This window comes from Perna viridis, chromosome 10 (assembly GCF_037379345.1).
Source record: "Perna viridis isolate PV_CMFRI_1.1 ecotype Kerala chromosome 10, ASM3737934v1, whole genome shotgun sequence".
In the NCBI taxonomy this organism is placed as follows: domain Eukaryota; kingdom Metazoa; phylum Mollusca; class Bivalvia; order Mytilida; family Mytilidae; genus Perna; species Perna viridis.
In genome coordinates, this window is record NC_142454.1 from 21,189,860 (window position 1) to 21,206,531 (window position 16,672).

Consider the following 16,672-nt stretch of genomic DNA (forward strand, 5'->3'; position numbering starts at 1 on the left):
TATACCTGATACATGTTTTATTACTAAGGATACAAAAGCGAGTGCTTAACATGGTCAGACAAAAGAAATATTGACGCAGTTTACATTTTTAGACTGCAAAATGTTGAAATTATATACATTAAGTTGCATCCAAAACTTTTCCAAATTACAGCTAAAACAAGTTAATGTACAATATTGCACATACTGGCCATACTGAAGCTATATTACTTTTCTTTTATGTTCAGGGATTCTACGTCTCCATTGTTTACATACACGCTACACTTAAGATCACCATCCACATTTAAACCGCCACTGTCCTGCATTAAACTCTATTCAAGGACCACACTAATCATGTTAATGATAAAACGTTATTAAAGTTGCAAAATCACACATATATGTAAGAATAATCAAGGGAACCAGGTGTCTAGGGTAATCAAACGAATATATTCGGATAACAGTAAAAGACACGAAATAATTGAAATAACTAATACAAAGAAATAGAGTAAATGAGCAGTCTAGACTCTACTAACATCACTTGTATGGGAAAAACTTCACATTCTTTGGTAGATGTAGAAAATGGAAATGAATGTCGAAATGAGATCTTTAATACCTCCAGATTCGATTGCAACCATTCCCAACTTTTTGCGACCTGAAATGGCAAATCAGAAAACGAATGGTAAAATGGGATGTCTGATCCCTCCCTAGTGGATTACGACGATTCAAATCTACAATGGCGAATAAGGTAATGAATATTAAGAAAGAAAACAAAATGTTGAAATGAGATCCCTGAGTCGATTGCGAAAATACTCAAGTCTGTTCGACCTGAATTCCAAAAGATGCTTAATGATTTGATAAAACTTGAAAATATTTGATTTGTCTACAACTCCTTTGACATGTTTTCTATGATAATTGTCAATTTTATATTGCATTATATTATAGTTAATAGGAAAAAAGGAGCGCCGTCAATATTGTTTTAAAGTTTTGACAAAAAACCAAGATGTAATGCTGTGCTTCTGGTCCTATATTAAAATTCTAAAAGAGGGAAATTGTTTCAAATATAAATAATTAGTAGTCAATTTAAGCCAGAACGTTTTTCTCTAGTGCTTCACGTTGAGGGTAAATTACATCTAACCCGAAGAACTTGAAATAAAGGATACTACAGACACTGTAAAGTCAATCATATCTTGACCTAATAAGAGATCGAAAATGAAAACTACTGACCACAATTTACGACACATGTGATGACTTTTCTTTCAGAATTGTCAAATTTCCTTTCATCTATTGCAAAATCCCTTCAACACCTGCGTATGGAGTTTTCATACCACAACTCTACTTTATACCAGAGATTGCCGTAACGATGCAGACATTTTGTATCGCCCTAGAACTCTAACAAATAGGCTTCTGGAACAGAGTTTTGTTGCTACAAGATTGAAGTCATCACTAAAGAAGTTTTATGGTGGTCATCGTGAACTCGTAGATCGCTATGTTGTATTTATTTGCACCATGAAAATGAATGTTTCTAGAAAAACCATGGCCAGAGGACGTGTACCCTACCGGTGTTCCTCGTCCATGCCCCCAGTTTTTAGTGGATTCCGAGTTACTTCTGTTACTTTGAATGTATTTTTATTGTTACTTTATGTTCTTTGTTGTTTTTGTCTATTTCCTATGCCTGATCTTTGTCCCTGAATAACATTCTTTTGATTGTCACTATAATTATGATTCCCTTGATTGCTTTTCAAATTGAGAGTAGAAGATGAATGCAGATATCGACAAAAATACCTAAGAGCAAAAAAGAAAAAAAAAATAATAATAATAAAAAAAAAAAAAAAAAAAAAACATGTACTGAATGTGTTACAGTACCTGTATGGAACAAACTTCCCATTTTATTTGGTATGGGCAATGGAGCATGGGGAAAGGGGCAATGTGGAATGGGGATTGGGCTATGGAGAATTGGAATAGGAAAATGGGACATGGGCAAATGGGAATGGGGCAAGGGAATAATTTCGATTTGTCGATCAAATAAAATGTTCTTCCATTTTATGCAAGCAACGTACCTATCATAATCCTACGACACAATTTTAAAAGTTGTTAAAAAAAAATTAAGAGCAATTTTTAATGATTACAGGTGTCGCAATTCGTTATAAATTGATATTTGTTAAATATTTACCTGTAATACATTTGTACAATATTTCATTTCTGGTTATTATAGATTGAAAATGTTCGCGCTCTTACGATTTCGAAACATATCTCTTTTTTTTCAAATGGACTGAAATAATTTTGTGGCATAATTTTAACATTGACAAATTAACCACATTGAACAATAATAACAACACAATTTAAACAAAAAATAAAATGATGAATCCCTTTCATTGTCATTTTTTGCAACCTTGAAAATGATAATGATATTGCCATTTTTTTTTATAATTTAGACCATTATATTGTTCGCACCTTTACAATCTGCAGAAATATGTAATTTCTGAGAAACTGAACTGACATCAATGAGTCACAGTCAAAATATGATGCTTATATTTGATCATATGTAATTTGAAGTGTTCGCAATCATTCAATTTGCACATATATATATATATATATATATTAAGCAGAGGTGGGTCCAGGATTTAAAGAAGGGGAGGCGTAATAATGAGAATCAATTTAAAAGGAATTCAAAATGACACGTTTAATGAAAAAAAATGATAAATTGCCATATTCAATACAATATTTATGGATTATAATAGTCTTAATTTGCTTTTTTATCTTTGATAAAAGGGGGCACACACCATTACCTCAACATGCCCCTGGTAAGTTGTTAAATTATAATTATGATAATCATTTTGTATTATTTAATTTCCAGTTGTGAATGGGAAATAAGCAGAAGAGAAATTTAACACAAGTGCTTAAAAGTATGTGTAACATGTGTGCTGAAGGGTGAATTTGTTTTTATTGGGATCAATAAATTATTAGACACAATATAGACCTTTAGCTGTAAAATATAAAAAGGGGGTGGCATAGTGACCCAAGCAAGCCATGTATATGCGGTTATTTCATAAACATATCGGGTGATTTTGTGCATTAAATGAATGCATTCACACACCATACCTAAGAAAAATGTGATTTGATAGGTATTTCCATGATAGTTTAAATGGTGTGGAGCAATTTTTTTTTAAATACGCTCTTCGACATTGCGCAGCATCTCACCTCAGAATCTTGCAAATATGTACTTATTTGGCATTGAAAAGGGATATCATTTTGTAAACTTAAAGACTGTTGGTTGTTTCTAATAGTTTTAAATTCTAATTATAAGAATGAAATGCGTGAAATGCAATTCTGTCAGCTTTTTCATTGGACCAAAATTTGAATTAACAAATCTCGCTGTCCGAGATAGGGGTTTTCCAAGCTTTTTCATATTTTATTGGTTGGCAATATAATTTAGTTTTTTAGACAACTGCAAAAATCATGTTTACATATGAATTTAATACCTGTAGTGTTCTAATTATGCATTTAATATTTTATTTTTATTTTTTACTACGGTAAGTGGATATTTAACATTTCCTAGGAAATTTACTACGTCATTTTCGGAGTTACTTTGCTGTTCGGCTATATATTTGGACTGGAAACCGATATAATTGCATTACCAGTTTTTTTTTGTTTTTTGTTTTGTTTTTTTTTAATTTTTACTGAAGATGAATCAAACATTTCTATTGAATATTAGGAACAATAGGTAAAAATTTAATAGAATCATTCAAATCATTCAATAACGAGTTTTACAGTTCCATATCAATTTGTCTGATTTATCTTAGAACTACCACCTTTGACATCATACCCTATTGGCACAATTCACATAATTGATTTAGAACTGTTTCAAATACAAACAAGTGAAAATAGAATTAAAAGACAATTGTTGCAAAACAATTGCTAAGGTCTTTCCCATACTTTGTATGTATGATTTTAGTTACTTTATGTTCTTTGTTGTGTATGTATGTTTTCCATGTCTGGTATTTGTCCCTGGATTACATTCTTTTGATTACCGTTATAACCTTGGTTTCCTTGATTACTCTTACTTAATCCCAGTATTTTTCAGAATAATAAGTATCCAACTTTAGAGTGAAATATAACATAAAATAGAATGATAAGAAAAAAATCATTCTTTTTGACGTCGTGACTGACACGTTCAGCTGTGTAAAACTTCAATTAAAAATGAAGCTTGTATCTTTTATGTCATGTGTACTCACGTTGTTCTTACTAAATTGCTTTTAGTTCCATTTAGTTAACATAAATGTAGAGATTTCCCACGATAAAAAACAGTTTTCGTTTCGATTATCAAGTACAGGATCGCCTGTATTACGTACAATGTAAGACAGTATCAACATATATCTGAAACCTGTACAAAAGCTTACAGGCAATTAAATGTGCTTAAAAGAATTGGCAAACATCTATCTACATTGGGAAGGTTAACTATTTATCATTCATATATAATGTCTAATTTTAATTATTGTCCGGTAGTTTTGCACTTTTGTGGAAAGGGTAATACTAAAAAAAAAAAATGGAAAAAAATTAAGAACGTGCCTTGAAGTTCATTTATGAAGACTATAACAGTAATCAAAATGATCTACTATTGAAATCTGGTTTACCATCACTTAAAATTAGACGATTAAGAACTATGGCAAGGGAAACCTTCAAAATTCTTCATAATAAATCTCCTGTATATCTTAATGATATTGTGAATTTTCAAAATGTATTTTATTCCTTTAGCAAACAACATACTGTAGAAATTCCACAGGTAAGAACTACCAGTTTTGGATTGCATTCACTGAGATATGCTGGAGCAGCACTTTGGAATGAGCTGCCTGATAATATCAGACAACAGTCCAACCTTAATCAGTTTAAAAGCCTGATTAACAACTGGAATGACAGTTCTTGCTGATGTGGCATCTGCAGGTCTCAATGAGTGCAATATATCATATAAATGTATGTATGTCTTGCGTATTTCTTTTCATAGCGTTTTATTTTAGTTTGCTTTGATAGTGGATGAATTATGATTAGTTACTAGTGCTTTTATAGTGCTTCATTTTAGTTTTCTTTAATAGTGCATGAATTATAATTGGTTGCTAGTGCTTTTAATGCAGCATGCTAGTTCTGCTTTGCCATATTTATGTATTTAATATTTGTGCATGTGTGTGTATGTGCTGTTACATATATGTTGTTGATTTTACTGTTGTAATGTCGGATAAAAGCTCTACAGAGCTTATATTTTGTATGTTTATATGTACCGACTTTAAATAAGCCTACCACAGGAGGCTAAATTGTCCGACCTTACCCATCCCTTTCTAGTGGCAATCTAAATTTTATCGACTCTGTTGCCCTTGTGTCCCATCCCTTTTTCATATCATCTTTTCATGTTCATTTTATCATCCATTTCATGTTCATCGCCAGAATATAGCTGAAATATTGCTGCTCGGGCGTTGAACCCCAACAATCAACAGTGTCAAACATGAAAAAAACATGTAAAGATATTAACAAGAATTATAACATTTACGTTTTATTGTTGATCTTGAGCTTGATAATCGGAAATGCAAACTCTACTGTTTTAAACTGTACGTAATACAGGCGATCTAGTACTTGGTAATCGAAAGTGTTTTTTTTTTATCGTGATCTCAAATATCTTCATTAATTTTAACTGAATGGAACTTAAAGCAATTTTAGTAAGAACAAGATACATGCTTCATATTTTAATTGATGTTTTAAACAGCTGGACGTGTCAGATACGACGTCAAAAAGAATGAATACTTGGTTCAGAGTTGCGAATATAATTTTTTCTCTTATTATTTTATTTTATTTTACATTTCACTCTAATAAGGTTTGATACTTCTTACTCTGAAAAAAAGAACGCTGGGATTAAGTAATATTCACGGGAAAGACCTTAGCAATTGTTTTGCAACAATTGTCCTTTAATAATTATTTACATTTGGTCATTTAAAGAGATACTTTATGAAAAATGCAAATCAAAAATACGCAAAACAAATAATGTTTAAAGAATCAATATAGATAATCGTACATTGATAGATAGATTTTACATTTAAAATTGATCTCAAATCAAATTTGAACTTTATGCTTGCAGTAAATATATACGTTCAGGATGATGCATATGTTTATGGTAAGAATATACGATTTCATTTTTGTATCAAATGCCACTGCTCATTGATTTGAAATATTGAAATTAAAATGAAGAGTTGTTTTTACTTCTATGTGTTCGTCATTATTGTGTCTATATTGAAAGGTGAATTACGGAATATTGCCAATTTATGAATAAAACTGTATGGAGTGCAATTTAGTTTACTAAACGGTAATCATAAATTCAAATACTTTATAGGTTTTTTTAATATTTTTTCCATAAGTAATTTGCTGTTGTAGTAGTTAACATATTTTAATAACAAAAAATATTTCTGTTTAAAAAGTTGTGTGTTACTTTAATTCTTAAAGTTTGTTTGAGTTCCTTTGTTGCTACATAAAATATCGATTTCTACTTGTTGACAGTATTATTCGAACCGAATGAATTTAAAAGTCTTTCACAAAACAAGGTTATCATATTTTTGCGACATGAAGGGTAACAACAAAATTTCCAAACGGTAAATTCTAAAACAGGATGAAGATAAATGACATCTAACCTAGAAGAGGACGTAGTTGACACTGACATGGCAAGTTCATCTGATAATAAGCAGAGAAGCCGAGGTATTTTAGTTTGATAAAAAACGCGTGCTTATCAATTCTCCATCTTGTGTTTTCACTTTCATCAAAAATAAATCTTACTGTTCATAAGATTGCAAAACGCAATGTCCATATGTGAGGACGGGGTTTCAACTAAGATCTGCAACTATATCTATACTCCAAGTCACCTCAGATTGTTTGCGTTTTTTTGGGTTTATTTTTGTAATTACTCGACGGTTCCTTTCAAAAACTTGCCATTTCATTCATGTCGTTCTGTACTTAAATTCCCTTACAATTATTTTTCGTTCTTACCTCCGAGATTGAAAAAAAATCAAAATTTATTTTTCCTATGAGAATTTTGCATTGAATGTATTGTTTATCCGCCATCTTGTTTCTATGGAAATTTTGAAATGTTCCCTATTATCTCACAATTGAAGAGGTGAAATAACATGATTTCCCGCCATATTTCTGGTTCCCTGCTAATTTATTACTTTATGTGGTAAGACTCTTATTAAGTACCAGTTGTAGCATTTTCATTCGGAACTTCTGGTTTTGTCTTTTCCTAAAGGTAAAGAGCAGAAATATGGCGAGAAATCATGGTATTTCACTCTTCAATTGTGAGATAATAGGGAACATTTCAAAATATCCATAGAAACAAGATGGCGGATAAACAATACATTCAATGCAAAATTCTCGTAGGAAAAATAAATTTTGAATTTTTTCAATCTCGGAGGTAAGAACGAAAAATAATTGCAAGGGAATCGTAGTACAGAACATCATGAATAAAATGGCAAGTTTCTGAAAGGAACCGTCGAGTAATTACAAAAACAAACGCAAAAAACCGCAAACAATCTGAGGTGACTTGGACTATAGGTGAACTTTCTCTTACATGTAACTAACATATAGTTACTATAAACACCCCTGACACTTTGACAATTTGGAATAAACTCAACCATGTCAGGTGTTGAATTGAGGCTCCAGAAGGGAATTACTTTTTCAAACATAAATTACAGTAGCATACCTGCTCATTGAAACACCCCATTAAATGCACATGTATCACCCTTTAGCTTCCAAATTAGACAATTTCGGTTCCTTTCTGCCAGTAAATGTGTTCCCTGTAAATATTTTTTTAAATATTCACCAATCGTACACGTTTCTGCTTTTTGTTTTGTTTTTGTTACCAACAGTCTGCCCGATTAATTTTTGCAATGATAATAAACTACAAAAGTACAGAATTTATGAAGACGGCATAATGCTGTGATATTGATGCTTTTCTCAAATCACAACCTATTTTTTTTTCTTTTCATTTTTGAGTGTTTCTGTATGTATTTTTTCCACTAGTAAAACAAAGATTATTACTCTGTTATCCCATTTGTTTAGAGCAATAATTCGTCACTTTAGGGTGGTTATAAATATCTAGTCCATTTTTTAAACTTCCTTTTGTTTTATCTTCCCTCACAACCTTCAACTTGATGGCCACTAAAAGTTGTGAATTGGGACTCTAAGATGGTATCTAACATGATGGACAATACGACTAAAGGGATTTCGTTTTATTCGTCAAACCACCCGAAAGCGGAAAATGTCGATCTTTCAACTTTGATGGCACACGAAAATTACAGTATTGTTGTTGGAATTCAGATATCAAACTGGACGAAATATAGCCTTATTGATCCATATATTTCACCTCAGTATGGATATATTCCTACTCCAACCTCATATGTACTCCCAGGCAGTACAGAAGCCTTGGTAAGTTGTCGGTATCGAAATCATAAATATCCACAATGTTGCATATTAGGCCCAATCTTGCACGTGCATTCGTAAATTTTCTTCATTTACAAACTCAAATAAGGACCATATATCAACTTAAATATAGGATTATAGTGGTATATTTTCGTTATGTTGTTTTTGTAGATAAAAAATAGTTATGCGGGCTCTATATCTAGTACTAGTACATGCCTGTATACCACAGACGGAAATAATACCAAAATTGAAATTTAACAGATTAACAGAAAAGTAGTGATAACATTTACCATCTATTATATACTAGAAGCACTATATATTGAATTTATGAATATTAAATTATTGTAATTTGATGCAATGCAAGAAAAGAAAGTAAGCAAAACAATTTCACTAGCTATAAAATCCGAATAAGAATTGGCAACAAAATCACCATCGCAGCTAAAAGTGTAGGGTTATTAGAACATGATTATGACTCTAACGTTAAATTATGTATAAGAGCAAATAATTGTTGAAAACATAGTCAGTTTATATATATATATATATATTAAGACAGTACACTTTTGTTGATTTACTTAATTGTATAATGACGTCCACAAATTGCCACAATAGTTGGTCATTTTGGTTAAAAAAAACTGCAGAGAACGTAATTGTTATTGTGTTTTTATATGAACAGGCACATCGAGAAGACTACATCCGCATCGAATGAACAACCATATATTCTTATATTTGATAAAATATGCAATAACGAATGAATTATGAAAATACCAAGTTATGTTTTTGCTGTTGACACTATTTCTTTTCTCTTGATATCATCTTTAACAATTTAATTTAGGGTGTTTGTTATTTGTTGTTTTTTATGTTTTATACAGATCGCCAGAAAACATGGATATACAATGACTGGATCAAGTGGTGTAGCTTCGTGGCTGATAGAAGGAACTAAAAGAAGGTTGTTTATTTTGTGGGATACACCTTTCTTTACGTCAAACAAACTAGCAGTTGGTTTTACACATTTAAACAAAATTTAAAGATGAGTGGTATGCTGAAATAGTAGACCAAAAACTCCATGAGAAATTAATTTATAAGATAGCAATACACAAGAAAATTTGTGAGGAAATATTGGCTGAGGATGAACAAAATAAATTTCAAGTTAGTGGAATCATGGGTTCCGGAGGTAAACCAAAAATCAGCGTTGTATTCAGGCCAACAAATGAGGAAGATCTTTTCATTAAATATTAACAATGTATCCAATAAAAGCTTATTCTAATCTGTCTTGAAAATAGATGAGATGAAAAGAATAAACGTCAAGGTTATTGAGTGTGTGTGAAAATATTTAGGAATGCAATAGAATGTTGGATTTTGTGAAGATTTGGAATGGGGAAAAAAAGGGGGAAAGTTTTTAAGTGTCTATTCATCTCATTTTATCAAGGTGTAATTAAGGGAACCAAAGTTATAGCGGTAATCAACAGAATGTAATGCAGGGACAAAGACCAGACATGGAAAACAGGCATACACAACAGAGAACATAAAGCAACTAAAATCATACACACAAAGTAACAAAAGAAAATGAGTAACTCGGATTCCACTAAAAACTGGGAGCATGGACCAAGTACGCTGTAAGGGTAAGCGTCCTCTGCTTTTCACGAAACACCCGCCGAAGTGCTCATAAAAAGTTATGTTTAGGGCAGACGAAAGGTGAAAAGAAAACCATCACACATTGAAAATAAAGCAGTGTTTATGGTTTATCAGAATATTTCACCTTGAAAATAAAACTAAGAAACTAAAAGAAAACCTAGTCCAAGATTACAATTCAAAACCGAAAACTCGGTTCCCAGTTCATTGTTTTGTACCGGCAGACAAATCAGCCAATATTTTATCTGGTACCTGTGGTGAAGTAAACACTATTTAAATGTACTGAACAATGGAATTTTGAATTTTTCTACATTTCAAGCCTAGATGGCCGAGTGGTGTAGGGCACTGGACTTTGTGAGGCGGTGTTGCCATAGATGTCACAGCGGTACGAGTTCAAATCCCGCGGAGGGAACGACAAAAAATTTGCAAATCTGACAGTTCTGACATCGTTGGGAATTTTGAAAATAAAATAAAAAGATTAATACAACCAACAAATACTTTTTTATATAAATGGTTTGTAGAAGTATTTCTACTTTTATTTTTGAAAAAAAAAATATTTTAAACAAATCACATTTTAATTTCCATTCACTAAGTATCATACATTACCTATGATAACATGCATATAATGTATAGAAGTTTCTGAATAAAACATTTTGAAACTTACACAAGCCTGTATGTTAAAACGTTATTATTACCTTTCAATTTGAAATATGTTGCAATCAAAAATATTTTTTTAAATATATTCTTCCAAATTTATTTAGGTTAGATCTCATATTTATATGTGCAATTATAAAATTAAATTGCCAATTCTAAAATGAAACAAATTGTGATGGCCTTAACTTAAGATAGTAATATTTTTTCATATGAGAAAATTTAATATTCCAACGTTTAATAGTGAGGTGAGCAGAAGGTTACAGATGATTATCCTTCAGCTCAAATTACCAGTTGTTTATATCAATGATAAACTATAACGTCCATAACACAACACGTGATGCAGTGAAAAGTTTGTTTTGGGATTAGAAATAGTTATGAACATAATTTAAAAGAAAAATGTCAATATAATATAATACACATGTGGCTTTTACAAGTTAATTTGTGGAGTTAATATTCAGTATAAATATACACAGAATGTCGCTGTAAAGTCAATTATTCATGTCTGTAAAACTTTGAAGATAAGCCTTTTTATCTTATGGGGGAGTGTCTGAAATTAAGAAAAAAAAACATTATATTTTTCAAAACAAAAGATTCCAAGTCATAACAAGACTTGAGCAAAGCTGTGCTACATATCTGAACGTTAACGACACTCAATTGACAACAAGAAATGCAAATACGTATATAATTTCAATTAATAAGAATTGTAGAACTTCACAATAAATGACAATTCATTTTCATTGACTTATGAATTTATTGTGTTTAGTCTTGTATGTGTAAATTGCCATTTAACTCATCACTTTGATATTGAAAAAAACATATAAAAAATAAATGAATTCGAAAGAGAACCAGAACTGGCTATGACCCTCAATGATGATGTAGTTATAATGAGTGATTTAAATATAAATCATTTAATGCCACAAATCATCACAAAAATGGTTAGACCTAATGAGTATGATTAATATTAGCCAGCTTAATAAAAAGCCCACCAAAGTAACTAGAAATACAAAATCTTTGATTGATCATATCTATGTAATAATCTTGATAAGATAAAGGAAAGTTATGTAAGTAATTTTGCAATAAGTAATCAATGTTTGTCTCCTTCACTCTTGGACTTCATCACATTAGAACCAAACTTTATTCTATACCTCTCAATCTACTACACTCATATTACACAACAAGTCTTCACACTCCTATGTCTGACCCTTCCTCATCATTATATAGATTTGTTGCCATCGTTTTGGATATTGGTTTCCACAGACTCTTTAGACCGGTTTGTGTGAAAAGTCATGATCAAGAAAAATGATCATTTTTTTTCCACTACCGTTGTCAACAAAGGTATAGACGCAATTAATTTGGCTAACATCCTCCATCAAAAAAGGTTACCAACAAAATTTCCCCATATTTTAAAGACAAATCCATACCAATTATTTCATATCCCTATACTTCATCCATTGCATCCAAAATTTTCAATTATAAAAGGTTATTGCAGAACCTCGAAATTCAGGACTTCAAGGCTACACCACCTGACTGTTCTTGTAAAAACTCTCCTTTCTGGTCACGTCGTTACGGGAGATTTAACCATCATCGAAAACGAATCTCTGCGTCATATCCTTTCTAAATGTCCCATGTACCGTGAAAGAGTAATCAAAGGAACCAAGGTTATAGCGGTAATCAAAAGAATGTAATCCGGGGAAAAACACCAGACGTGGAAAACAGACATACACAACAAAGAACCTAAAGTAACTAAAAATCATACACACAAAGTAACAAAAGCAAATGAGCAACTCGGACTCCACTAAAAACTGGGAGCATGGACAAGGTGCACCGGTAGGGTAAGCGTCCTCTGCGTTTCTAGAAACACTCGCCGAGTTGCTCATAAAAAGTCAAGTCCGGGGCAGACAAACGAGAAGAGGAAAACCATGACCCGCGGAACAAATCAGTTTTCATGGTGCAGATGAACCACGCTCCATAAATTGGAATTATAACTTTAAATTTCTTATAGATATCGTGGAGGACTATGTAACGAGAGAAGAAGGCATTAATTCTCTGTCAAAGTGGTTAAAGGCCGTGAAGTCTTTAATTTTGAAACGAATGGAAGTTTTAAGTAGGTCAATGAGTGCCAAGGCTACATATGTTTTCAAAGACCCCGATGTAGCAAAAACATTGTCCACTATACATGACAAATATGTTGTCTGCAAAACGTTTTACATCCAATGTTTATTATCAGAGCTAGACGTAGAAAATTATAGCAGTGAAAAGACCTATACTGTTACCACACTCACACTTTACCATCACAAAGAAGAGATTGTGGTAAACCTTAAACTCCACAAAAATCTATATGAACAACGTCTCATAGCTGGATCTCCAAAATGTACCACCAAACATCTTTCAAAACTTTTAACTTCTATACTCACAACTGTCAAAGAGGGTCTGCAGTCCTACCACAACACCTGTTACTCCCGTAGTGGTATTAATTCAATGTGGATCCTAAAAATTTCGAAAGATCTTTTGGAGACAATAAGTTCAAGACTATTATCTGAATATAATAGCATTAAAACCTATGATTTTTCAACACTGTATACTTTTATTCTCCATACTCAATCAAAATTCCGACTTAAAAACATTATACATCGTTGTTTTTCCAAAAAAAGATATTACACCTAGATACAAATACATAGTTCTTTGTAGAGATTCCTCATACTTTGTAAGAAATAATTCCAACTCATCTTCCAAATATACAGAGGAAGATGTTTACAAATGCTGGAAATTTAATCGACAACATGTTAGCCAAGTGTGGTGGACGTGTTTTTCAACAAACGGTCGGCATTCCAATTGGAACAAATTGTGCTCCTTTACCTTCTGTCCTATTCCTTCACTCTTATGAAGCTGACTTTTTAGCTGATCTGATCCAATAGAAAGGATATCGTTTGGCTAGATCCTTTAATCTCAGTTTCCGCTATATAGATGACGTATTATCTTTAAACAATCCTAATTTCGGGGATTCGATACATCGCATCTACCCCAAAGAACTTGAAATAAAGGATACTACTGACACTGTGAAGGCAGCCTCATACATTGACATTCACTTGGAAATCGATGGTAAATGAAAACTAAACTTTACGACAAATGTAATAACTTTTCATTCAGAATTGTCAATTTTCCTTTCATCTGTGGCAACATCCCTTCAGCACCTGCGTATGGAGTGTTCATATAACAACTCATACGTTATGTCAGAGCTTGACGAAACTACGCAGACTTTTGTATCGCGTTAGAACTCCAACAAATAAGCTTCTGGAACAGGGTTATGTTGCTACAAAATTAAAGTAATCACTACAGAAGTTTTATGGTCGTCATCGTGAACTCGTGGATCGTTATGATGTATCCATCTGCACCATGAAAACTGATTTATACAACAGGTCATAATATTCCTTTCCTTGTTTGTCTACCCCGGACTTGACTTTTTATGAGCAACTCGGCGGATGTTTCTAGAAAAGCGGAGGAAGCTTACCCTACCGGTGCATTTAGTCCATGCTCCCAGTTTTTAGTGGAATCTCAGTTGCTCATTTGCTTTTGTTACTTTGTGTGTATGATTTTAGTTACTTTATATTCTTTGTTGTGTATGTCTGTTTTCCGTTATTGGTCTTTTTCCCCGGATTACATTCTGTTGATTACTGCTATAACTTTGTTTCCCTTGATTACTCTTTGTATGACTAGGAAAGAAAACATGTAAAATAGAAAAAAACAGGAGCGTCACTATTTACTTACAGTAATTTCAAAGAAGAAAAATTTCTGTCCGATCTGCAAGGCATGCCTTTTCATGCAATTGAAAATAAAAGTGACCCTAAACATTGTATTTAAAATTTTATGATTACACAAATTCTATTCAAGATAGGCATGCCCAATTGTAACAGCAAAAATGATGGACAACCTGAGAGGTACAATGTTGAGATTAACTTTGCAAGAAGTATGAGGGAAAAAATACAGCAAGTGGTATGTTGACTGAGTATTAGTTCAGGAGAAATAAAACAAAAGATATATTTTAAATTTCAAGAAGGAAATATCATAATGATATGGTAGAAGATCCTAAAAATTCACAACATCTGAGGAAATGTATTCATAGTATAAATCCCATGTCACACAGTACACGGTTTGAACTTAAAATATATAATGATACAGTTATTACTGAATCAGAACTAGCAAACGCTTTTAATGCTTTTTTGCTTCTTGTGTTGACAAAATTAGAGGGGAAATAAATTACACTCCTGGCATTTTTTAAAATCTTCATAACTTTGTGAAAATGAAAATCATCATCTATGGACAATTTACAATACCACCAGTGAAAATTGGTGAAATATATAATGCACTACTCAAATTATATACAAGTAAGTCCTCTGGCAGTGATAATATAAGTACAAAAAATTTAAAATTATGTGCACCTTATATTGCATCTCCTCTTTTATATTTTAAATACAATGATTGTTACTGGTTTATTTCCACGATCACCAAAAAATGCAAAATTGATTACTGTCTTCAAAGCCGGTGAAAGCACATCAACTAACAACTAAAGGCTTATTTTAGTCCTGCCTGCTCTATCTAAACTCATATAAGTTTTTATCTAAATTTGAACTGTTGCATCCTTCACAGTCTGGCTTCCGACTAAACCATTCCTGTCAATCAACACTCATAAATGTTACCGATCAACGGTTACAAGAGATGCAAAATGGTAATATAAACCTAACTGATTTTAAAAGGGCCTTTGATGTAGTGGATCATGATATTCTATGAAGAAAACTGAAAATGTATTAATTTTGTGACAAGTCGGTAAATTTGCTAAAATCCTATCTTAGTGGAAGAACACAACAAGTAAACATTCACAATGCCTCAAAATTATATTAAATTGGAAAAATTATTCATTCCCATGGCTACTGGCCCTCTATTAATGACAGATTATTCTCCCAAAAAGGGACGGTCCTTGTGACGTCATTAATGTCATAAATGTACGATTTTCAGAGAAATCCGGTTTTCAGAGGGGCCGGTTTATGGGGGTTCCACTGTACTATATTTATACCTGTAAAAATAATAACGTGTACAATAATTCAAACAAAAGCTAAACTGATGTTAATTGGGACAAGACAAAGATTGATATCATAAACCAAAACTGAAAACTCTATCAGAAATTCTCAAAATGTCATCATGCGAAACATTACTTTGTGTACAAAGTGGCAATTGTCTGACATTGTGAGAACAAACAGACACAATTTGTAAGAATAATGAAAGGGAACCAAGGTTTTAACGGTAATCAAAAGAATGTTATCCAGGGACAGAGACAAAACATGAAAAACAGATATACACAACAAAGAACATGAAGTAATTGAAATCATACATACAAAGTATCAAAAGCAAATGAGCAACAAACTGGGAACATGGACCAGGTGCACCAGTAAGTGTCCTCTGCTTTTCTAGAAACACCCGCCGAGTTGCTCAAAAAAAGTCACGTCCGGGGCAGACAAGAAGAAAGGAAAATGCAAAAATGTAAAAAATGCCTTGTAGAATTTATCTACTGCCAAAAAGTAAGTATTTTCTTGGTATAAAAACGAGGACAACTTTCTGTAATGGTTTTGAACTACCTTTGATAGATTACTGATGTATTGTATGGGGTTGATGTAGTAATGTGAAGTTAAATAGAATATTGAAACTACATTAGACAGCAGTTAAATTGATGCTTGTTGCTGACCATATGTCACCCTCTGCCCCATTATTCAGACAACTTGATATTATAAATGTTGACCATGGGATTAATTATCATCAGTGTTTGCTTATGCATAAAATAATAAAAGGTCAAAATCTAAAATATATTATAGATAAGTTCAACTAGAAATCACACTTACTTAATGAGAATTAAAAAAGTAAAAAAAAATCCAAAATGTTTGTAGTCCCAAAATTCAAATTAAACTTTACAGAAGCTCGT

At 32.2% G+C, this 16,672-nt stretch overlaps 1 protein-coding gene across 3 annotated transcripts; it reads left to right on the forward strand.

Moving 5' to 3' along the window:
• Positions 1–6,002: 6,002 nt before the first annotated feature.
• LOC148604926 (tereporin-Ca1-like) lies at positions 6,003–11,441 on the forward strand. Of its 3 annotated transcripts, none has more exons than XM_088549888.1 (4): positions 6,003–6,130; positions 6,619–6,705; positions 8,168–8,427; positions 9,291–11,441. In XM_088549888.1, exons 2-4 carry the CDS (start codon positions 6,630–6,632, stop codon positions 9,444–9,446), a joined length of 492 nt encoding a protein of 163 aa, XP_088406014.1. In that variant the 5' UTR covers positions 6,003–6,130; positions 6,619–6,629; the 3' UTR covers positions 9,447–11,441. The 3 variants fall into 3 exon arrangements, with proteins under 3 accessions (XP_088406014.1, XP_088406015.1, XP_088406013.1); XM_088549889.1 differs by lacking the exon at positions 6,003–6,130 and having other exon boundaries at positions 6,516–6,705; positions 9,291–9,367; positions 10,370–11,441; XM_088549887.1 differs by lacking the exon at positions 6,003–6,130 and having other exon boundaries at positions 6,517–6,705.
• The last annotated feature ends 5,231 nt before the right edge of the window (positions 11,442–16,672 follow it).